Genomic DNA, 24,761 nt, shown 5'->3' on the forward strand with positions numbered 1-24,761 from the left:
TTAAGATAATCTTTTTAACAATAAACAATACAAAAAACTGCATACTGTAGAACACCAACAAGTCATCATTTTTGATAAATAAGTCTTCAGTGGAATAACAATCAAAATGTAGACAGATTAACCAAACACTATTAAATCACAAAAAAATAAACAAATGCAGTCTTTGATATGTTCATAATACAACAATTGAATGTGTGACATGAACGTTAATCATAATGAGCATAAGCAAAACAAAGCTAGTGGATTTGAGAGAAACAGTGCACATTGGTGACAGATCAAGCAATACTTGACTATTACACAGCAAACTACACAATACAAAATGTAGGAACTAAAAGCATCATTATCTAGAAACAATCTTGTATTTATCAATGAATCATCGCACATGTCATCTGATTCATTTGTATTTTGCTTCTATTACATAATATTGTGTAGTAACACCTAGCTTCTGTATAACATATTTGCATAAAAGCTGCTTTGAGGCTTAATGCAGGCAACAGATGTGCGACTCCGAGTCCTGAGGTAGTGATATACAGGAACCATACGACAAGTGCAATATATCAAGTCACTCTGTTATTGTTTAAATATGCACAAAAACACAAGCAAACAGGCATTTTCTCACTCACACACACACACACACACACACAAACAAACTTGCTATTCTTGCTTTGTGCATTTTGTAGTCACTTTAATTTCATTGTAGCATTTCATTTCCATCATGCATGTGGTGCCTGTAAATATACAGACACAAATATTATACAAACTGTATTGTAGGCCTACTTTGTATTGAACAATAAAACAACATGGCGACAGTATAATCATGAAAAGGTGCTGACCTTTACTCCACAGGCGAGTCCCTTGTAGCCTTTACGACAGTGGCAGAAATCAGGAAGGACACACCTCCCACCGTTCACACATCGATGTTTACAGATCGCTAAATATGAAATACATTGGACAACATCAGATATTGTTCCACATGCATCTTAGCATCACTATTCTGGGGCAAACATTCACCGAAAATATCAGAGTGTTGTGTTGTGTTTAATTGTGAACTTTTAATAAATTGTGAAATTCTAATAAAAAGGGACATACGTTTCTCACTTTAGATACACACACCATAATGGCACATTAAGGAACTGCTGCATAACCTTTTTTTCTTCTTTTTTTTTACCCCACCCATCTGGATGGTGTTTGGGTCCCTCTCACCATTCAAGAGTATCACCAAGGGATCAAAAGACTCACGAGTTTGACACTGAAGGCCCTCCCAACCAACTGGACAATGGCAGGTGTTTGGTCCCACACATTCGCCACCATTCTTGCACTTTTGCAGACACATAGCTACACAGAAAACAGATTAATGTACGAAAACGTGAAATATACACAGCATCCTGTGAAAATGAGTTCCAGAGTATGGTTTGGGGCTTAAATTTGAGCGGAAACAGGCATGATTTATTTAGATAATATAGGGTGTCACTCACGTATGTTACACCGCTTTCCCTTCCAGCCAGATGTACAGGAACAAGTGTTGGGACCCACACACTTCCCTTTGTTCATACACATGGGCTCACAGACACCTGGAACACGTATGTAGTATTTATAATATGTTATGAGATGTCCTATAGCATCAAACATCCATTCAGATAAAACCAAACTAAACTTACTCTTTTGACATCTCTTTCCTGTGTAGCCATCAGGACAGGAACACACATTGTTTCTCATACACTGACCACCATTCTTACAAGGGGGATTACACACAGCTGAAAGACATAACACGCATAATGGAATCAGCATATGGGATGAAGAGAAGGGGGGATAATAGGAGGATTTGATACAAGGCCAGCAAGTATACATGGATATGGAATCAGGGGCCTTAACTACTATACCATATCTGGGCACAATAACTTGGATTTTTCAAAGTCTTACCAATCTGACACTGGGCGCCATAGAAGCCACTGGGACAGGCGCAGATATTAGGCTTAATGCATGTTCCTCCATTCAAACAGACAGGACTACAGACAGCTATGGAAGATACAGAGAATTTCAAATGCCAAGTTTGCAAACACCTAAACTTGTTAAAGATATAACTGATGTGTTCTGAATCTGAGCCACTTTCAGTGCCATCTGAAGTACCTGAATTACATGTAGGTCCATACCAGCCAGGCTTACATTTGCAGACATCAGGGGAAAAACACTCACCACCATTTTCACAGTGTCGATTACACACCACTAATTATGGAGAAAAACTATTAGTATCCACACTTCTATCTCATATAGTCAGTGATAAACAAACCTGTGTCCAAACTTGTATTGTAATCATCTTAATATATAACATTGCTATATCACATAAAAACAGAGTAATGAAATGAGTCCTCACTGATTTCACATCTCGGCCCTACATAACCGTAGGGGCAGGTGCAGAGATTTCTGGCCAGGCAGGTCCCACCATGTTGACAAGGTGGCTCACAGCTAGCTACAAAGCAACAAACACATGAGAAGTCCTATTCATATTCAATATTATATTAAGCATTGAAATATTTGTGTTGTGAACCATGCATGTCCTGAAATTATGTTATGTTATATTATGAAAATAATAATTATGTTCTTCTCTGATTCACTTGCACTGCTCTAAAATGACAAAGCTGTCAACCTAAGAAAAAAAACACCCTGACATTTTAGTGGTGAGTTTTTGTTACACAGCAGAGCAGTGATTAACACTATCTTCCGTATTCCATGACAGCGTGTTCGGTTTACCTTCATCACAGGTGTGCCCATTGTAGCCCACAGGACAATCACAAACATTAGGTCTCACACACTTCCCTTGATTCTTACAGTCAGGCCGGCATACCGCTAGAAAGAAAAGGAAGATCTTAGAGGTGGTACATTGGTCATTTCACTCGCCTCTGCTCTCTCTCCCTCCCTCTCTTTCTCACCTATATGGCAGTTGTATCCAGTGTAACCTTCTTTGCAAGTGCATGTGTTGGGAAGAGTACATTCCATCCTCTTTCCACATTGATACCTGCAAACAGCTGAAAAAAAGTACTTTACTGTACTCGTACTGTACTGTATTCGTACTCATACTATACTCGTACTGTATGCCAGTGTACGGTACTGCACAAGTACTGTACACGTACTGTACTGTACGAGTATGTACTGGTACTGTACAGTACTGTACGATTATGTACTCATACTGTACTCGTACTGTGCACAGTGTGAAGCTCAACGGCACCACTTTGTCACCTGTTGGTACCCTAAACAGACAGACATAGGAACACACAAAGCTACATGATGGAGACGGTGTGCCACCGCTCAAAAAGAAAACAGTTTCTAGGCATCCATCCATTATGGTATTACTTCTCCTGATAAAGATATGGGAATAAACTTCCATTATCATAAACAAGCAGAGAATATAATAAACTATCATGGAAAGTTTTGATCAACCCTTGTACACCAAAGTAACTTTTGTGAATCTATTGTAGTTCAGTGAGCAAGCTCAAGAAGATACTGAACGCTACCTTTACATGTGATTCCATCCCCAGTGTAACCATAGGGGCAGCGGCCACACCTGAAGGATCCTGTGGTCGTGGGCTCACACTGCACACCGGAGAAGCAAGGAGAGTCAGCACAGGTCACTATATGTGATGAGACAGTGGGGGAGGACACAACAGTGACCGCTTGGCTCACTGGGCTGGTTGCCGTCTTCCTGTCTGCAGATGACACCCTCTTTGTAGAAACGATGTATGCTTCTGTTTTTGTCCTTCTGTCAAGGGGTCTTCTGGGTGCAGACGGTGAGGATGAAGATGAGATGGCAGGGATTTCTTTGCTGGAATCTGGTTCTGTGACTTGAAATCTTCCATTTGCTCTGCCGGAGACTGTTCTCTGCCCTGAAAAACACTGGAAGTTAGAAGATAGGGCTTGAAAATGTACACACATCACCTTGAGATGTGAACGAGAAACTATTTCCTGGTGAAATTAGCACGAGTTAGCCAATGGACTGCATTTATATAGTGTCTTCATCCAAAGCGCTTTACAATGTATTTCACATTCAACCATTCACAGCATTCACAGCACCATGAATGGGACCAAACTGCTCATCTGGAGGAGGAAGAGCCGGGGAACAAACCAGGATCCTTCCGATTCCAAGACGGACACTCTACCTCCTGAGCCACTGCTGCGCAACTATTTATTCTTACCAGATCCAATGAGCTAAGCTAATATATTAAAAAAACTAAAAAAACACAATCTATCAATTTATTTCTTCCGATATCCTCCTATCCACTTCACCAGAGGGGTCAAAGCACAGGCGGGTTAAGTTATGATTGGGAGGGAATGTAATCTCTGACAGTGCTGCCATGCCATTGTTGTAGTATTATTATTATCAATGATACATTACAATAATTGTGTCATTCTCACCTATAGTGTAACTCTTGCTGCATGTCTGTCCATTCCCTTGGAGCCCAAGTGGACAGGGTCCACAGATGAAACCCGTTGAGACGTGGGTGCTCTCAAAGCACTGAACACCAGGGTGACATGGCCTTCTAGAGCAAGGAGAATGTCCAGAGGGTTTGGTTTTGCCTGAACCCTGGGGTACTCTTGCTGGTGTGAGCACATCCTTGCCAAGGGACTCTGTGTTACCTTGACAAAACAGAAAGAGTTTGTTTTTTAAATCTCCCAATTAGTCATTGCGAATTCCACCCAGGTTTGTAAAGTCCCTGCACCACCCACCGCGGATGTAGGCCTACATTTTGCACTCCTGTAGGTTGCTTGTTGTTGCAATGAATCTAAATTTATTCTACCACTGCCATCATCCAGATTCAAGTCAGTCTAAGATCTCTAAAAATGTATTGTAATATGATATGAAACATGGAGGAGAGCAACAGATTTGTGTGAAAATCAACCGATACTCACCGATACTTATCACTCAAAAGCAATCGAGCCAGCGCAGAGATGTCGGACGTTGGTCACGTTGTCCAACTATTATCTAACTAAATTTATCTAACTAAATCTAACACGAAATCTAACCCTAACCTCAGTCTTAACCGGCCACGTAATTCCCTAACCTCATATCAGTCTTAACCGGCCATGTAAGTCAGTTTCACGATTGTTTTCGCTTCGACGGCAGTAATTTCACTTCCGTGTTTCCTAATCGCAGCCAGTATACATGCAGTAGGCTCCAGCCAAGCCTGTTGGCTCTATTGCAATTGAGCGCTAAGTGACCTGCTGGTTCATAACATTCAAAGCGAGAGAGGAGTCTAGACTTACGTGAACAGCTTTTTCCATCACCGCTGTAGCCCTGTGGACAGGAACCACAGACAAAAGAGCCCAGTGTGTTGTTACAACCCACTCCAGGGACGCATGGTTGGGAAACACACTCATCAATATCCTCTCTGCATGTATGACCTGAAAACATGCAATATTACAATTAATTAACGTACAGCAAATCTGTTTAGTGATATTTTATGTATAGCGTGCTATTGTATTGTCTATTGGCTTTGTCACCTTGCATTGACTCTGAGTTTGTCCATTTGTTCTGTGTCAGCTTGTTTATGTTGCTTACTTGATTTATTAGTTAATGATTTGTCCTTGAGCTAATGCCATGAAGATGAAATCCAGTAACTTCAATGCTCTTCAAAGCTATTCTGATTATTTTTTTGTGCAAATTAATGCACAAAAGGGGACAACAGGAATACAACAGCATGATATAAAAATAAAAATAAACTATGCATGCAAGTAGGCTACCTGTCATCCCAGGGGGACAGATACAGGAGAAGGAGTTGGGGCCATCTATACAGCGACCCAGCCTGCAGGGGTTGGGTTTACAGTCATCAATGTTCACCTCACACCTGTCCCCTTTGAATCCTTCCAGACAAACACATAGGTACTGCCCGCTGCCAGTGGGGAAGTTGATGTTGGTTACGCAAGAACCTCCATTCAGGCAGTCACAGGAGTGCACAGACACCTGGGAGGAATGGGGTACAAAAACAGGGCTTTGGTTGTTTGTCTAACTCATTCATCTTTTAGAATCCAGTTTGAAATGGCCACAGTGGCTCACTGGCTCCTAAGAAGAGGGGAAATGTGTTATGCAGATGCTTGTGGTTTATCAGATTGTCCAGCTACTCAGCAAGTGAACATTGGATGCACTTCTTACATTAGTAGTCTTCACATTCAGACTGCACACACTGAGCTCCCTCTAGTGGGTAACTAACAACTGTGCCATAAGGACTACAAACAAACCTTTTGAATTTGAGATTGGAAGCGTTTCAAAATGTCTATAAATGGTTTCCTATGCCAGTATATGGATATAGATGCAACACGTACTCAATTGTTACAAAGACATTACATGCACATAAACTCCCACCAATACCTGTACAGAGGCCCTGGTCTCAGCATTGCAGTCATCTGTCATGGTGAACTGGAAGGTGTGTGTTTCAGACGTGTCGGTGCTGGCCTTCCAGGCCAGAAGACCAGCAGGAGACAGTGATGCGTCTGCGGGACCGGACTCTAGGGTGAAGAATACCAATGAGCCCTCGGGGTCCCGGGACTGTAGCTGGTAGACAAAGTCTTCTCCCTGGAAGGACTGGATGCCAGACGGGAGCGACTGGAGCTCTGGAGGTGCATTCTCTGGTGCAGTGGAATGAGCAAGCGTGACAGTGAAGGAGTAATTTAATGAATTAATTAATGGATAAATGTTTAAATGGATATTGTATGCACTGGTATTAATAAATAATGAGTAAAAGATGACACATCAAGCACATATGACATTATTTATTACCACACACTATACAATGTATGTTGTGTGGCATTAGTTGATGAATCTCACGTAAAATTATAAATTATTATACATTTAGAAGAATACTGTCTGTGCAATTTTAAGTTGAAGAAATAAAGAAAAGATGGTCTATAATTACAACTATCAATTTCTTTATAATTTATATTTTTTGTCCCACGATTTTGTAACCCATTTTTCACCCCTGTGTCAATCATCCTGTGATGTGATCCTGGGCTCTACACACCCTCCGCCAACCTAGGGAGAGCAACGGACTTAACTCATGCTTCCTTCCTTGAGTGTCCAAGTTGCTCCTTTACACCTGACAGGGGGGAGTTTCCCTGGTTGGACGTAGCGCGTGGAAGGAGCACGTTATTCCAACCAGTTCCTTTCCCCTCCATCAGGCGTCCCGGCTGGCCAGGGGGAGGCAGTTTAGAGACCAGGATTACTGCATGTTTTTGTGAGGGTACCTACCCTAGGGGACACGGGGAGAACATGCAAACTCCACACAGAAAGGCCCTTTCGCCAACCCCGCCTTCGGGTATGGGCACTGAGGAGGAGGAAACACGCCACCAGGACCCACAGCGCCCCGAGCGTGAATCGAACCCAGGACCTTCTAGCTGTGAGGCGACAGCACTACCAACTGTGCCACCGTGCCCCTACAACTATCAATTTCTGTCTCATAATTCCAGGTACAGTGACGGAACAACACTGACTGAACTGCAGACAGAACTGCATGGAAAGGGATCTTTAATTTGACTGTCTTTCTAAGTGTCTAAAAAGAATGCAGCATAATTATTATCTGTCTGATCATTTTATATATTACTTTTGTGAAATATGAAAAAGCTTGTTCTTGTTGTACATACTGTCTACAATAGACCATGTGTGTTTGGAAGATTCTGGTCGGCATATCAGGCAAGGACTGCTGGGATTGTGGTCCCCATCAGCATAGCACTGACCATCAATGTTGCAAGTTTTCTCCTAGGAAATAAAGGCAGCAAATTGAAATGAGACTGAAATTAAATCAAATTCAATGTTTATTTTAAACAAATTGACACAGTATAATACAGTTACTTGCCATGCAAACAACTCAATTGTGACCAACATCCAGTAGTAAGAAAAACCCAACAAGCTGATTGCCAAACATTCGCCCGCTAAGCATTCAACCCATGTGTGTAGTATTTACTTCCTCCCTACGCAAAATTACTAGCAGATCTTTTCTGATCAACAGAACCCCATTTCAGTTGAAAATTGTATTAGCAATTGTATTAGCATGTATGATGTTTTTCACAATGGAACGTTAGACTGAAACTCTTTAAATGTTATCGCTGAGTACAATTTTTAATACTGAAGACCATTGCTGACCAAAAAATCATATCGTTGCAAATTGTTTCCATAGACAGTTTTGGATATCGTGCCACTTACAGTAGGTCCTCATGTTTGACAAATTGTCCTAAATGCTATGTGTTACAATTCAACAGCATAGAATTAGTTCCTACTACTGCTATACTTACCCTCAGTGTACAGAGTACTTCAGAGTTGAGACTACAGATCTGACAGGCTCCGTCATACAGTGTGAGAATCTTGGCATTGCTGTAGCCATAGCCATCATTAGACACCTGTGAACGGTAAGGGTTGAGTGCTGTCAAATGGTGGGAAACGAGATTCCTAAATGGTTATAAACTATTAAGTTATTGTAAGTTACTCAAAGAAGTCTCAAGAAGTTCACTTTAAAAATGTAACATGAGAAAGTAATAATAGCCACTATTCAAAGCAAATCAATCAATCAAGTCAAATGTTTTTTTCTGTAAGCTTTCATTTGATTTTTTCATTGTAAGGCCAGGAAAATAGATAACAAGTTAACCACTAAACCTTATATACTTTGTTGTATGTCAAATAGTGAAAATAACCGATATACACGTTTTACACGCTATTTTCGCTGAGTTTTTGTCTATTTCCGTTACATTTGCCTATTTTTATCGAGTGTTCACCTATCTTTGCAGAAAGTTCACCTATTGTTTGTCTATTTTCACTTATTATGACATGCCCAGAATAGGGATGCATATTCAGTATATGCTCCGAGCATGCTATTGCTGTGAAGTTGTGACGGCTGAAATGGTGATAAATGTTCACATGAGCTGATAGCTGTGAGAAGGCACGAGCAGGCATTGCCATCTTGCAGCCACATGGCACTTGCGTACACTGCCCTTTCTCCATTTTTTCTCACTGTTGAATACAATACAATTCAGATTCTGAACACTGAATAAAGCCTCTGTTCCACAGCTGTACTCAGTGGACTGGTTCCATAGCAGCAGCTCGTAAGTAGACTATCATCATCTGTGACTATTTTGCAACGTTTTCAGCACAGATCTCTCTATTCAGATCTAAACTTGGCTGCTCTCATCACATCCAGGAGTTGGTTTTGAGATGGAGAGAAAGTATGGGAGGGAAAAGAAACAGAGTACAGCCAGAGGAAGCGGGGGAGACCCAGGGAGAACTGTTTGCACAACAACAATGTACAGTATTTTCAACTGAAATTAATTATGTAATTTTTGTTGAGCGACAAAGCTGTGCAATAAAAGCATGAATCAGTGAAGAGACATGAGCAGCATGTGCTACAATATGTAACTGACTTTGATCTGCCACCGGGCCAGAGGTCTGTCTAGTGTGGCCGTCTCCAGGTCCAAGCCTGCAAGAGCTTGTCTGTCCTCCAGGGGGAGCTGGCATTCCAGAGCCGTCACATCCAGGAAAGTGGCCAGGGCGAACTGGGGATCATCCAACACCCATTCCCCATCCACAAACTGGAAAACAAATAAGGGAAGCAGGGATGGAGGAGAGGGTAGAATGACAGTAGAGATGACCAGGGAGGGGAGAGAGAGAGTAAATGTATACCTTTAATACATTTATTTCATTATTAATTGTAGTGAATATTGTCAGTGAGCCAGTCATATGCAAGTTATAAAATTAATTTGCTCTATCATATAAAAGATAAACACTATAAAATTGAAGCTGATAAATAGGTTCTCTTCTCTCTCCTGACTGGATAAAAGAGCTTTTGTTTTACCTTTAGAGTAAACCTTTATAGGATGAAGTGCACATCATTCATAATAAATACTCATCACAGAAGTATAAAACCAAAGTACCTTTTCTTTAACAAACTCACACTTGAGCTCATAGGAATCCTTAAATCCCTGGCCATATATGTGGATGGTGGAACAGTCTCCCTGTCGAATGTCACACAGACCATCCTTCTCCAACTCAGTGATTTCTGGGATCTGGTCTTCACCACATCAACAACAACAAAAACACAGACAATGTTGTCTAGACAAACTGTGGTTTAGTCATTCAATGGGTAAGCCTAAGATTTAGACTCGCGTAGATGTATTTATGAATTCTGACATTTTCAATCTTGAAAATGTCAGAATCTTAGGCTAGGGTTGACAATGACATTAATACCATGCTAAAATACATGCACTCATTTTACTGTAAGAAGCTTGGAATCAAAGGATCCAAATCTGAATTTACATGTGAAGTCAGACTATAGACTAACAAACATAACATAATATTAGAGAAGTAACTGGGTGACCAGACAAACATTCTGCTCATTTCGAAATTATGAGCAGTCTTCATGAATCCTGTAGTTTTTTTATCCCAAAACCCCATTTTGATTCGTTATAAGTCTTATCTGTAGCCCACATTAATTCATATGACAATTGCTCTGCCTATATGCACCAAATGTGTGTGAGAGAGTGTGTGTGTGTGTGTGTGTGTGTGTGTGTGTGTGTGTGTGTGTGTGTGTGTGTGTGTGTGTGTGTGTGTGTGCGTGCGTGCATGCGTGCGTGCGCCACTGTTGACACTGAATGAAATGTACTTGCGTAATGTAGTAGCAGTCTGCTAACCCTAACCCAAGTGAGGGGCGATCTTATCACCGTACCTCATCATACATTATCTCATTCCAGCCAATCAGAATTTGTGTCCTCACCTTCGTCTTCAACGTTTGTGTTACACAATATTTGTGTTTACACGAACACTCAAAACTGGACATAGGAGGGGCTATCGCACCTCAACAAAATGTATAATCCTCAGTGTTCATTTATTAATATTTTCCTGTGTAGGGATGTACAGTTCTATAACACTTCTTACCAGACAGCAAACTGCAGTCATAGGATCCAAATCCTGGGAAGCACACACAGCCCCAGTCAGAACACTGGCCATTCCCGCTGCACAGATTGGGACACTTGAGGGCAGACAGCACCTCCTGGTACTGCCCCTCTATCCTCCTCTCCTCCATCAGCCTCCTCTCGCATTCATTCTCCAGCAGTGGTAATGTTGCATTGGCCCATGTCTCATCATCCTTCAGCTGCAGGTCACTAACACACATGGCCACAACACGGCCAACTAATGCCCGCCCTAGTAGGCGTCCGCATGCTATCGTTATGCTGGAGTTAGCAACCGCTCGCTGGCAGTGGGCCCTGGCTTGCCGATGGGTTAGTCCAGAAGGAGTGGGCCATGTTGGAGGAGAAAAGGCCTCAGGGAGTCCCACTGGTTCATGGTCCTCTGGGAAGAAGTAGGTAAAGCCTTCTAAGTCAGCCTGGCTGAGGCTCTGGTGTGCTGGGTGGGAGATGTACTGGTAGGACTGTCGTCTGGCTCTGGACGTCTGGCGGTGGACTGCGGTTGATGCTCCATTCCTGGGGGCTCTTCCACGTGGCTGTGCGGCGGGGCTTCCATCCTTGTGCCCGTCAGAGAGTCCTGCTGTTTCTTGGCCACTGAACAGTTCCACTGATTTAATATATTCAGCTGTGACATCTAATGTGGGGATGATGCTACGGAGTCTTATATTACTACGTTGAGAGCAGGTGGAGTCAGAGGAGGAGAGGGGTTGAGAGCGGGTCCTGGGGGTTGAGAGGTGGGGTTCTGACTGACAGCTACAGTACTTGTGGGAGGCTGGAGTGCTCTGATAGGACGGAATTGTGTCAAACAGACTGGTACCTGGGGAAAGCCTGGCATGGGGGAAAACAGCACTGCCATGAAAGCAATGACAAGAATGGCCTAAGGCCAAGCTCTAACTATACAGTAGTAGTACATTATATCCATCTGCATAAAACAATCAGGAGAAACTGCTGCACCCTTAAAGAACTGTTGAAATTTTCTTTTCTTTCTCTTCTTTACACACGGTAACAAAAAATAGTATGCTTTCAGTATACACATTTGCACGTACAAAATGTGTAATGACCAATTATATTTGAGTACTACTGTATAATGAAATTGATTAATGAAATGAATATGGTACATCGGAATCTCCCTCTGAAGGCTTCAATTGTCTCTGACTACTAGATATCTACCATAGAGTAATTCTAACCTCCATTCAGCAAGGAAACCATGTATATCCTCCAACGTGTTGCCCCCTGCTGAGTGGAAGTCATTGTCCGACTGTCCATCATATGTCCCACAAAGCCCTTCGGTGTGGTCCCAGTCTGAACTGGAAGCTCGCAATGTCAGACTCATCCCCCAGTCAGACACATCAGCTCGTATGAACGCTCCAGATGAGAAGGTCACCTGCGGCATTCACAAACATGTCAAATCATAATGACAGTATTGTAGAGTTGCACATACTCTTCCAGCTGAAAGTAGAATTTTGATCATTTAATACAGTTTTACTTTGTGTTCTTGTCTATCCATTTTTGATAATCCATTATATTTGGAGGCTGAAAATGCAACTTGGTTTCAGTTCAATGGTAAATGACTTAGTTCTATGCTATGTTATAGCGCTACATAAACTTGTTGAATGTACTGTATTGTCAGACTCACAGTGACTTTACGTCCCCGGTAAGACTCAGTGATTCGAATGCCGCTCTTGCCCAAGTCTCTGTTCTTGACGGACAGGTTTGGTTTTGTCTCACCCATTTCCCCGTTGCACATGTCAAAGGAAATGACATCACCCCCATCCCTCGCCACAAAGCCACACACACAGGAAGCGGCGTGCACCACACTGCCACACTCCCACTGCCGGACGTGGACCTCAAAAGGCGACACATTGCTCTTGTACAGAACAAAAGTGCCTATTTGGTAGTTATCATAGTGTCTGGAATAAGCAAAAAAACAAGGCATTATTTGGTATGTATGCAATCATATAATGCATTTCAGCATATTACTATAAAAAGGAATATCCTACAGTGCTCAACAGGAGACTTAAGTACCTGCCATCAAATGTGATGAGGTGAGGGTCAGTGAAAGCGTAGCAATATGCAGAGGGTACATCCTTCACTACTATCTGAATACAAGGCAAAAACAAAACAAAAAAACACAAGTTGTGTACTGTGAGTATTCTAAAGACAAATTGAAGTGTGGATCTTTAACCCAAGGCAATTACTCTAAACTGTGGGTTATTGGGTTAATACATAATATTATGAGTGTGAAACAAGGTTAGGTTAGCCTTGGCTTGTGCATAGCCTAGGCCTAGGACTTAGATTATCCCAAGGCTAAGTGTGAAAAACCCAATAGATGGAGTAAATGCCATTTCACAGGAGAAGAAAAATAAGTAATTTAAAAATCTGCCTGTACCTGAATAGGCGCTGGTGAGTATCCATTCCAGAGGAAGTTGTCTGTGACAATAGGTTTGACAGAGATCTGGGTGCTCCTGTCTCCATGCTTGACAAAGTCAACAACAGGGCTGAAGTGGATCAGAGCTGTACTGCACACCCCATTCCTACAGGGGGCACTGGCCAAGTCCACCACACAAGAAGACAGAAACAGATCTGGACCCAGCCTTCCTTCACTTGCTGTATAGAGGAGCAAACATCCAACACTTAAACATTGTATTTGTCAATGAGGATAAATGTAAAGGACAACCATAAATGTTTGCCTGCCGTCAGCAAATAACGAAAAGCAGTGTACTCGAATTGCAGTATTCAGTGACAGTATTGTTACATTTACATTACATTTACATTATGAAGAATCTAACCTTGATTGCTTGTGCTAAGCTGTAAGGTGAGGGTGCACTGCTCTGTAGAGGTGGAGGTATCTCCCAGACAGGGGATAGCAACAGTGCTCTCCACAATCAGCTCATACTGCCTCCCGTCCTCAGACACTGTGCTCACTGTGGGCCTTAACTGAAACATAGTTACTGTTAACAGTGTGTGATAGCTATGCTACAATGTGCCGTTTCCTATTATAAACATAATTTGTGACGACAAATATAGCTCAGTCAGGACAATAAATCCTGTCATTATTCAACATACTGTACAGTAAGATATCAAAAGCTTTTTACATGCACCCACCCATGCACACACCACAAGCACACACACAAATACAAATAAACTCATAACAGTTGAGTTCACACACACACACACACACACACACACACACACACACACACACACACACCTAATATTTTACATCAATTCTAACATTTTACATCCATTTTAGATACCCTGATCCCAGCAAAGAACTCCTGACTCTCTACTGGAGCTCCCTGTATGTCTGGAGAGTCCAAAAAGAAACACGAACTGATGCAGTATATCTGAGAAACATGAGGGGACGGGGGACGGAGAGAGAAACAGGGGAAAGGGAGATGATGAGAGAGAGCACAGATTGCAACAAACTGAACAAAGCAACAGTCTGAAGCAACACAATCAGGAGGTATTAAAGGTCTTTTATAGTTTAAGCCAGTTCACAAATGGCAACCTTTATTGACATATTCTAAGATTTACAAATAAACTCATAACAGTTCGCACGCACGCACATATGCGTGCGCAAGCCATATGTTTTTTTCATAGGTCTAATTTAGTGTGTGGGAAGCCAACTGTGGTAAAAAAAAAGAAAGGTTTGGGAAACATCGTATGAAATATTGTATGAAAAGATATTTATATCTATGGCTTTCAGTTTTACAACCTTATTTTATGTTTTCTGTCTCATTCAACTCTTTCAACATCAGTTAGTGATTTATTTTAACAATGGGCTTCAAAAGCCATTGGTTAATTTGATCCTTTGCCTCATAGAAATGCTCAAATATTGAAACGCTGCATGGGAAGAGTCTGAAAAGAAAACAGGCAAACTAATGATTATACCTCTGATAGGCTTAAAATGTTACACGTGTTAAACTAGCCAACACCTGTACAATCCACATGTCATCAGACCTTGTCCCCCAGGCGGAGGTTGAAGCCATCCAACTCAATGAATGCGAAGGTCTGCATGGTGGTCTCCTGTTTGAGTTCCTCCTTCCTGCCTTCAGGGGACAGGCGGGACCAGGCGACCACATAACCGAGGGAACTGTTGGTGGTGGGACCCTCAAAACTGCACTTGAGGTAGGTGGTACTGCCAGAAAGCTCAGATGTGATCACGGGGACAGACGGAGAGCGAGGCTGCTCGGCTGGATAGGGGAAGGAGAGATAAGGGCTGGGATAACATGTAAGGACTTGTTTGTATTTTTCTGCATGGTACTGATGTTTCTGGGCATTATTGATGTTTTCTGTTCCAGATTGTGTTTTGTGTGTTGTAACTTGTAACATCTGGAGTGGTCTGGAGAGAAACCTCATTTATTTATTCACTGGTCACAACGTTGACAGCTTTCACTGTCCACTTTATCAAAATAAACGCTACATACTTCATTATAGGACCCCCTCTAAAATGAGATGCTGCATCTCAAGGGGCTATCCTCTAATTAACTTCTGACAAAAAAAAAAGGATTCTACGATGATATGTAAACTGTAGTAGTGAAAATAGCACAATAAACACAGGTACATCACCACAGCAACATGTTTATCCCTATAACCATTTGAATGGTCCCCAGCACTCTTCTGGAGGGAACATTCAGAGAAAATAGCAGATAGCAGACAAGCTCACAACATGTCACACTGCAACACGTTGTGAGCTTGTAGATTGGCTATTATATTACTATACTGTAGAGGGAAAATAAGTGAATGAACTAAGTATAGCTAATTAAAACACCTCTGTAGTCCCCCCAAAAGAAATCTACAGTGGGATAATTCATGACCTGGCTGAGGGCTGTTACCATGGAGACAAAGCTCTGTGGACGACAGTACACATGCTCAGCTCATTAAGAGCAGCAGCGAGGGGGCCAGTGGTGCATTCCTTGCCACATGGCAACTGTCTGACCTGTGATTGTTTGGTATTCGCCCTAACACGAGGAGACGGGTGGTGGGCCATATGTACAGCAGTGGGTTCCTAACACGAGGAGACGGGTGGTGGGCCATATGTACAGCAGTGGGATCCTAACATGAGAGCCGGGGTAGTGGGCCATACAGTATGTACAGCAGTGAGGATGATCCTCACTTTTACATGATCCGGCGTCCACGTCTGCCTCATCAGGACCACAGGGTGCCGCCGCCGTAGGAAAGGAGACATCTGATATCTCTGATGCTGTAGACAGACAATAGGAGTTCAATAGGAGTTCAAAACTAGAGTTGAGGTTTCATTAAATTAAAAGGTTATTATTGAGGCGTGCCTGTGGCTTAGGTGTTGTCATATGTCCATATGTCCATAATGGTTGTCAGTCCATCACACCTCGTGACATCATGCCTCGTGACACGCTCCATATATGGCAGTCTCCATATGATTATATGAAGATCACGACATGGACAAGACTGGATCATCTACATCTGCATATATGGAGCCGGCCAGCAAATCTACATCTCACTGACACCAGATTAATAGTTTAACTCCTGCTTCTCAACTGTGCCGTATTAAGAAGCTTTGTTTCAGCGCTTCTCGCCCTCAGGGCGTCTTACTGGTGTATACTTTAGTACAATATCAATATGAATGCAAGGACATCAAATAATAGTTTCCGACTTCACTTATTGAACAGACTATATTTATGCACACAGTCGTCACACCTTTTGCACTTAAGGAAAGCCCTGCTCTGTGGGAATCATCATTATGTGAATGTGTGTTTGACTAAACTGATTGCTTGACTGAACCTACAAACCTATACAAACTTACCTTGGGCACAGTAGCCCATGCATCCCTGAGTGGGCTGGAGCAGGTAGACATAGAAATCCCCACAGTTGCGAACAGTGACAGGGATGCGGAACAGACAGCAGTCTTTGCTGGCGCTTGGGAAGAACTGCCAGGCAGCACAGGCTGTGAGCTGCCTTACTTCCAGCGGCCCAGGCAAGGACTCCCCCTCACCCAGGGAGAGCCAGACCGGGGCTTGAGTACCACAGTGGTTCACCTAGGGGATTATGGAGAGAGACAGAGGAGACAGACAGACAACCAGAAAACAGTAGAAGAGGTAAATATATATATATATATATATATATATTATATATGTATATATATATATATATATATATATATATATACACAGTATATATATATATATATATATATACACACACACACACTAACACCACTACACTATCACCCAGGTATTTGTCATTGCCCAAGCTTATCCAACGGTGGTGGGCAACAATGAATGCTGTGTGAGGCAGAAAAGCCAAAAACTATTCTTAAGAAATGGCTGTGGGGCTGTTTCCACTCTCTGTGTTCCGTTTTCGTTTTATCAGTGTCTTTTTTTGTGCCCTCAATCTGGCAAGACCCAGCAAAGAGTCCCTGTGATTGGCTAAATACTATGCCTAACCTTAACCTCAACATCACAACAACCTAACCTTCACCCTAAATTTAACATCCCGTAGGGAAGATACAACAGCTGACCACTTAGTGCAAGCTTATCTTGGCCCGTTAATCACTCCCTTCACCAAGGGAAAAGAAATGCTTGGTGTGTGATTATAATATACATATATAACGTATACGGTATATGACTAAAACATATGGTTGTGTTCAAACACAATTGTTTTCTATTAACAATTCAAACTGTTCAATAATATGTATTCAGGCCGGTATGTTAATGGGGCACATACTGTAGATTAAACAAAGTATTATGTTGAATATGACTTTCACTTAATCCTGGTTTATGATAACACATGATCATAGCCTTCCAGAACACACTTCTGTGGACAATCATCGACCAGGGAGGGAGGAATCCAGAGAGAGGCTGGACACAGCAGGCTCCCCAGAGGAAATGAGCAACATTCCAGCCCACACTCTCCTTCATAAACGTACAGTAAAAATGAACAGACAGACACCATCCGCACACACAAATCACAGGCACATACTGTATCAATTCACATCAATCAAACACACCTACACATATGTACAGTACATCTCATCATAGTTGACCTGCTTCATAAGGCATTACCATTACTATTTGCTGTGTACGATAAGGGGAAACTCTATACTTCAGTTTAACTAAGGCCAGAGACCTGATGTCTTATACGTGTTCACATTGTATTATATCGGTCCATCAACTGTTTCACCCTCCGGGTTAGAAAAATAATCATTTCACAGTTATCACATAACAAATCTACTCTCTAAATGTAATGTACAACAGTCTCTGTGGATTTGTCCTCAGGTGCCCTTATAGAACCCACCACTGCCACTCACACAAGACATTCTTTCTCACTCACTGGCTGTAATTTGCTTTCAAATAAATTTTCCTTATTACTTGAAACAATTTCCAAATCACTAAACAGCACGATATAACCTGGCATACTGAGCACCCTTTCTTTATTAAACCCCGAAATTTAAAAATAAATTGGGTACTATTTTTATTTGTATATCAAAGGATTGTTGTAACATTTTGTATTTGTACATTACATATGATATAACCACGAGTGTCAACAACAGAGTGTGGAGGGGTGTTGTCCAGGGGTTTTCTTTTTTTGACTGCTAGGTGTGTTTTGTTTGTTTGTTTTTTCTTGTCTTTTTCTTTTGTGTAAGTCATGTGGATTTTGTATGCTTTATTTAAAATCATTAAAAAACTTTGATGACAAAAAAAAAAAATTGGTTGACACGCATTCAAATTTAAATCCCCCATCTGAATGGATTAACCTACAATGTTAGATCTCTTAGATATTATAATAATGCTTCTTATGAATTATTCTTGTTCTTAACTACTGTTATTGCAAATTTGTTGTATCTAATGCATTGATATAATATTTCTAAGGTGTGTGTGCTGCTGTATTTCAATAATAATGCTTGTACCCTGCTTGCGCATGTTAATGCATGTTTGTGTTCATATAGTTTTATATTTTATATGTCTCCATATGACGTTTGCTACTTTGTGGATTAACTTGTGGGGTGTGAGCGGCTACTTTTGGAGAGCTCTCGTCTTGTCTGTCTGAATGGATAACTGTGTTTTTTTACCAGCTTCAAGCTGGTCAATATCCTCTCGATCTGCCTATGAGGACCTTGTTTACAAAATACCATCATATACTGTATTTATTCCCCAGTTGACTGGCAATAGAGACCATGTATACAGGAACAAGGGCCAAGGTGGTGACCCCAGATGGCAACAGTGAGGAGATTGACCACTTCAAGGGGACACCCTAGCCCACTTTCTCTTCATAGTCCTGGACTACACGTTAAGGAAGGCCATCAATGGTGGTTCTCCTCCTACCTCCACAACCGGACCTTGGAAAGGTTTGCTATCATCCCCCGAACCCTCCAAACTGGGGTCCCACAGGGATTTGTACTTGGTCCCCTCCTTTTCTCACTGTACACTAAATCCCTTCGCACTATCATCTCTGCTCACAATATATCCTATCACTGCTATGCCGATGACACACAACTGTTTCTATCCTTCCCCCTCTCTGCCACTCAGGTGGAAGAGCGCATCACTGCATGCCTGGCTGACATCTCACAGTGGATGTCTTCCAACCACCTCAAGCTGAACCCAGACAAGACTGAGCTTCTCTTCTTCCCAGCTAAGTCCTGCCCTATGCGGGAGCTAACTATTTCCGTAGACAACGCCCTGGTTACGCCAGGAACCTTGGTGTTGAACCTTGGTGGACAGTCAGCTCAAAACACACATCACAGCTGTCACTCGATCCTGTAGATTCACACTCTATAACATACACAAATTAGACCGTTCCTCACTCAGGAGTCAGTCCAGCTCCTAATCCAGACAACAGAAAATAGCAGCCGGGAGAATGAGACTAGCAGGACACTGCCAAAGACATGCACCAAGAGCTGCCTGCCAGCAAAGTAGTGCTGTGGGAACCAACACATGGGCACCGGTCACGAGGACGTTCCACATTAACATATGTGGATGTGCTCAAGAAAGACGCAGGAGCGCAAAACACCAACGAGCTGGCCAGATGTATGGAAAACTGGGATGACTGGAAGCAACGATGGAAGGCTCGTCTGAGTACGACCTAGAGAGATAACATTTGGAGATTGTGGAATAGTATAGAGGGTATGCGCATGCATAAAGTGAATGACAGATCGAGTGGCAAAGTGAGTGACAAAGTTAATTTAATGTTGATTAAAGTAATGTAATGCAATCAAATATGACTTTTCTGTTTGGATGTATGGGCTGTCAAGGCCAGAAAGTAGTTTTTTGCCACTCAGTAGGCATTTCCGCATAACTTCCTGGTATGATGATGATGTCACGCGCATACTCTCTATAGTTGTCTTGCTACGTGATCCTAACATGAGAGAGTGTGGCTTGTACTTGTAAATGGCACATTTATATAGTGCTTTTATCCAAAGCGCTTTACATAGACACACATTCATACACCATGCAAGGCACCAACATGCTCATCGGGAGCAATTAGGAGTTCAGAGTGTGTGTGTGTGTGTGTGGAACTAGCAGGATGGTTTTAGAAAGTGGCAATTAATTTAATCTTTATCTACAACATACTGTAGAGTGTAGAGGTCTGGCCTTCCTTCCAGCCATGTCGTCTCTAGGTTCTGTGCTTTTCCTTTGTCACAATGTTAGCTATCAACGAGAAGATGTTATTTACCTCAACACACTGCGTGGGCATGCTGGCAGGCTTGTCAAATATCTGAAACTGGTACCATCCTGGTGTTAGAGTGTGGTCGCAGATGAAGTCCTGCAGGGCTGACTGCTGTAGCCAACTGGAGCTGAAAGTGGTGCTGCGGTAGGGGTTTTGGAGCAGAGCGTGGCCTCCTGGAACACATTCAGGGGGGCGCACTAGAGAACCAGTGAAAGTGTCAGTATAAGTACTGGATAAATGTCTATATCAACGAGCAGTTTGGATGAACACAGAAGTCTCATTAAAGCATCATTTTTGTACTGACACACACAGGCAGAAGAGCGAAGAATATCACACAGATTTTGTTCAGCATCAAAACTGGGTACAATTTGCAAACATATGGCCAAGCTTCAGAGTCAAATTAACTTTGACATAAGGTGGCGATCCGAGCACTCAAAAATGTATAACAAAGATGAGAGGGTGGATGTAAAATCAAGGTACTTTATTAATAAGTGTTAAAACGCCAACATGTTTCTTCCTACTTGCCCTGATGAAGATTCCTTTGTGAGTCGAAACATGTTGGCGTTTTAACACTTATTAATAAAGTACCTTGATTTTACATACACCCTCTCCTCATTTTTTATACTTTTTTGAGTGCTCGGATCGCCGCCTTTTCTTCAACATTTTTGTTCTTTTGATCTTTGAAGCACCGGCCTACTTTTTTAACGTTTTCTGCACCTCCATTGAGCACCTAGTTGATTTTTTGTTTTTTGCTTAACTTTGACATAGTTCATATATCTGCACCTCCATTGAGCACCTAGTTGATTTTCTTTTTTTGCTTAACTTTGACATAGTTCATATATCCTTGTCAGAATAAGCATAATAATCACCGGAGGTCATCTGAGCTTCTGACAAACAAAGCTATTCTTTGTATGAAAACCCCATCGACTTTGAAGACAAAATTAGTTACAAGTTTCTCTCACGTCTCAACAGGGTAGTTGGTAACTTAAGCCTTTGATGACATGTTTAGAGTATGACCATTGTATTTTATGGTATTTTATCTATATGGTTTGCCTTCTCTATTGGAGAGAATGGGTTTGCAGGTGTTTACTGCAACTGACAAGTATTCCTTTATACTAGTTATGAATGGATCCTTATAATGAAATGACCCCAGCTGGGACCTGTCTTAGTTGGGAACTGGAAGTACCCAGCATGAAGTATCAGTTTCAGAGTGTGGCTTCCTCAATAATGATAAAAAACTAAGCTGTATCCAAACCAAACATCATTATGATTAAAGTGGTTCAAAGTTGAACAGAATCATTTCAGTGCTGGCAGGACATGACTCAAAATGCCCATATGGTCCATGTTAAGATATGGGTTAACATAAGAGGTATTCTAAAAGAGGAAGCAAACGTGAGGCACTTGCTTTTCAAGGGCCTTAAAAAAACATTTTGATTAGCTTTTGATTAGCATGTCATCAAAGAAAGCCAATACTTTCAAGGCAAATGTAATTTTAAAACAGGAGTGCAACCTATTTGTTTGGACCATAACTAAATAATTAAATAGGGTAGACATCCTTTATAAAGTAAATGTTGCTGGCATAACTTGCTTCTGCTGGTGTGCCACTAAAGAAGAAGCTTGGGCCAAGACCAGAGTAGCCAATTGAAAAGTGATAGCCCAGCTAACTATGACATATTGGCGTCAAGCAGACATGCTGCTGCAGGAGATGACAGGAGTTGTCAGAGCTGTCCGGACATCCATTCTCAGCAGCAGCACCTGGTCACTTCACTCCTTCTCATGCACTGGTAATGGACGAGGACTTTCACAGGCAACGAGGTATAGTCGTTTCGTTTCCCTGTCTGAGTGGGCATGCTCTTCCCACCTTGGCACCAGGAGTCATAGGCCCATGTGGGTGAAAATACAAAAAGAGGGGCTCTGCTTTCCCTGACAGCACAATAGATTACAGTGACCGTGAGACTATGGAGGTATGTGCCCTTGGATGACAGCACTATGATGAATGGGAAGCTATCGAAGAAGAATGCCACACAAGATATTTTGTAGACGGACAGTTGGACCAGAAAAATCATTTTGACAATCTAAAAAGCCTACACACATGCACACACACGAGTTTATATCCACTGTAGCCTATCTCGCATTTTTAACATGCAGTTATCCAACTTAGTTTCGTATTCGCTAGCTATAAAACTTAAAGTCTTCAACAATAAAAATAGAAAACTGTCAAAACACTGTATGAAAATAACAGTAGCCTATTTGGGTTCCAAAATCCAAATACACAATTCACTGTAGGCTACTTACCTGTTTGAGGATGCGTTGCATTAGAAAGTAAAAACACTAAATACGGAAGAAGTTTCAAAACAAGTGTAAATCTCATTGTCTGGCAACCAACAAGAATGGCCACTATAAAACAGTTTTACGATAGGCTACTCGGTCGTTTCGCCCAACTCAAACAGATGATATATTCCAGATTGGTCAAAGAAGCTCTTGATAGTTGCCACATGAGTTGGTGGAGTTGTCCGGGACGCCGGACTACAGCAGCGCTGCTTCCAACTCCGTGAGGCAACAGCATCACACATTAGGAGGAGCGTCCAGCTCAGCTGTACACCTTATCTGGACCCAATCCTGCAACTATATACTGTTATACATTCATAAATTAATTAAAAAGAAATCCATTTAATATGGTAATACTAATAATAACGTTAAAAAAAACACAGTAAACGTGCAAGGCGCGCGCACGCACACACACGCGCGCGCACGCACACACACACACACACACACACACACACACACACACACACACACACACACACAAAGCATTAGGTCTATTATAATCACTCATCGTCAGGGTGCGGTGAACAAGACGTTTTTTACTTTTAAATATTTATTTTAACATTAGATAGGCCTAATAGTTGGCGTTCAATCAAAAAGCTTTAGAATTTCACATTATGAACTGAATACATACAGCAGTGCAACACATATAGGCTATCAGTTTTTTTCTGTTACTGCATGGTGGGAAAAGACAAATGATATAAGGATGTCTGTTCACTAGCCATGCATGTAATATTTCATTAGTCACTGGGCCTACTATAAACCACTAAAACAGATGTCACAGTCACACCATATTTTTCAGGGAAATTGACTTAGCCAAAGGCTAAGCGTGGGACTTTGGATAAACCAGATATCACACATCGGGGTCTCTGTCAAACATGTTTTTTTTTCCATTCTCACACTTTAACTGCCAAGTAGGCTAAAGCCTTATCCCTGAGATATAATGCCATTGTTGGAACTGGAGACTTTATAATACAGGCCAATAGTAGCATAAGCCTATAGTGTGACAAATGTATTTGTCAGTACTTGAAATTGACCTCCTTCTACCAATATAATAATAATAATAATAATAAATAAACTTTATTTATATATATACCTTTCATGACATAAATGCAGCACATTGCTTTACAGAACAGCAAAAAGAGAAATGCAGAAAAAGTAGCATAAAAACAAAAGCAAAAAAACACAACATCATCAAACAATATCAAAGAACATACAATGGCAGCAAATCAGGTAGAGCAGTGAGTAGGCTACATGAAAAAATAACGATTTTAATGTTATAAATATAACAAATAAATAAATAATAATAGCTCAAATGTATAGCGCTTTTCTAAATACCCAAAGTGCTTTACATAAAACACTAGGAAGTAGGAACAATCTTTATTCAAGAAAACAAAAACAAATAAAAGCAAGTAGGCCTATAAGATCAGTGCTGGTTAAAAACATAAAAGGATAAACATGGGATGAGGGGGACATAATATGGCATTTCCTTTCAACTCACTTATTCGAAACTGGCCCCAGTTTATTTCAAACTGTTTATAAGATGTTTTTGCCTAGTACTGTAGGACTATACTGTACGTTGTTTTGCTGAGTTGAGTAATGGGTTTAAATCCTCTTAGCAGACCTTGTATTGAACTGTACTTTCTTGTGCTGTTATAAAGTATACAATCAATCAGCCAATTATGGTATGGAGAAACATTTACAAAAGCAGAGTTACACACATCTTCGTATTGTAATACCTGTGAAACAATAATAATACAATTAATTAATAACTACCTCAATGTTAATGTTATGAGTTTTAACCATTCACATACTGTAGCATGCACAACGTTCTACATTGCAAATTGAACCTTTTTCTC

The 24,761-nt window shown here is 41.4% G+C and overlaps 1 protein-coding gene across 1 annotated transcript; it reads right to left on the reverse strand.

Annotated features, from left to right (window-relative positions):
- Positions 1–4: 4 nt before the first annotated feature.
- On the reverse strand, positions 5–23,086 carry vwde (von Willebrand factor D and EGF domains). Its single transcript, XM_083760433.1, has 31 exons — positions 22,873–23,086; positions 20,584–20,774; positions 16,718–16,949; positions 16,052–16,138; positions 14,896–15,128; positions 14,190–14,279; positions 13,722–13,869; positions 13,322–13,539; positions 12,958–13,031; positions 12,569–12,842; positions 12,120–12,316; positions 10,904–11,760; positions 9,904–10,040; positions 9,394–9,561; positions 8,275–8,379; positions 7,627–7,741; positions 6,359–6,615; positions 5,734–5,953; positions 5,257–5,394; positions 4,408–4,629; positions 3,510–3,878; positions 2,928–3,023; positions 2,749–2,844; positions 2,372–2,467; positions 2,128–2,223; positions 1,921–2,016; positions 1,659–1,754; positions 1,476–1,571; positions 1,240–1,335; positions 834–931; positions 5–728 (listed from the first exon to the last, which is right to left on the reverse strand). Exons 1-31 carry the CDS (start codon positions 22,946–22,948, stop codon positions 714–716), a joined length of 5,289 nt encoding a protein of 1,762 aa, XP_083616559.1. The 5' UTR covers positions 22,949–23,086; the 3' UTR covers positions 5–713.
- Between the last annotated feature and the right edge of the window lie 1,675 nt (positions 23,087–24,761).

This window comes from Protomyctophum parallelum, assembly GCF_964188405.1.
Source record: "Protomyctophum parallelum genome assembly, chromosome: 3".
Taxonomy (NCBI): Eukaryota; Metazoa; Chordata; class Actinopteri; order Myctophiformes; family Myctophidae; genus Protomyctophum; species Protomyctophum parallelum.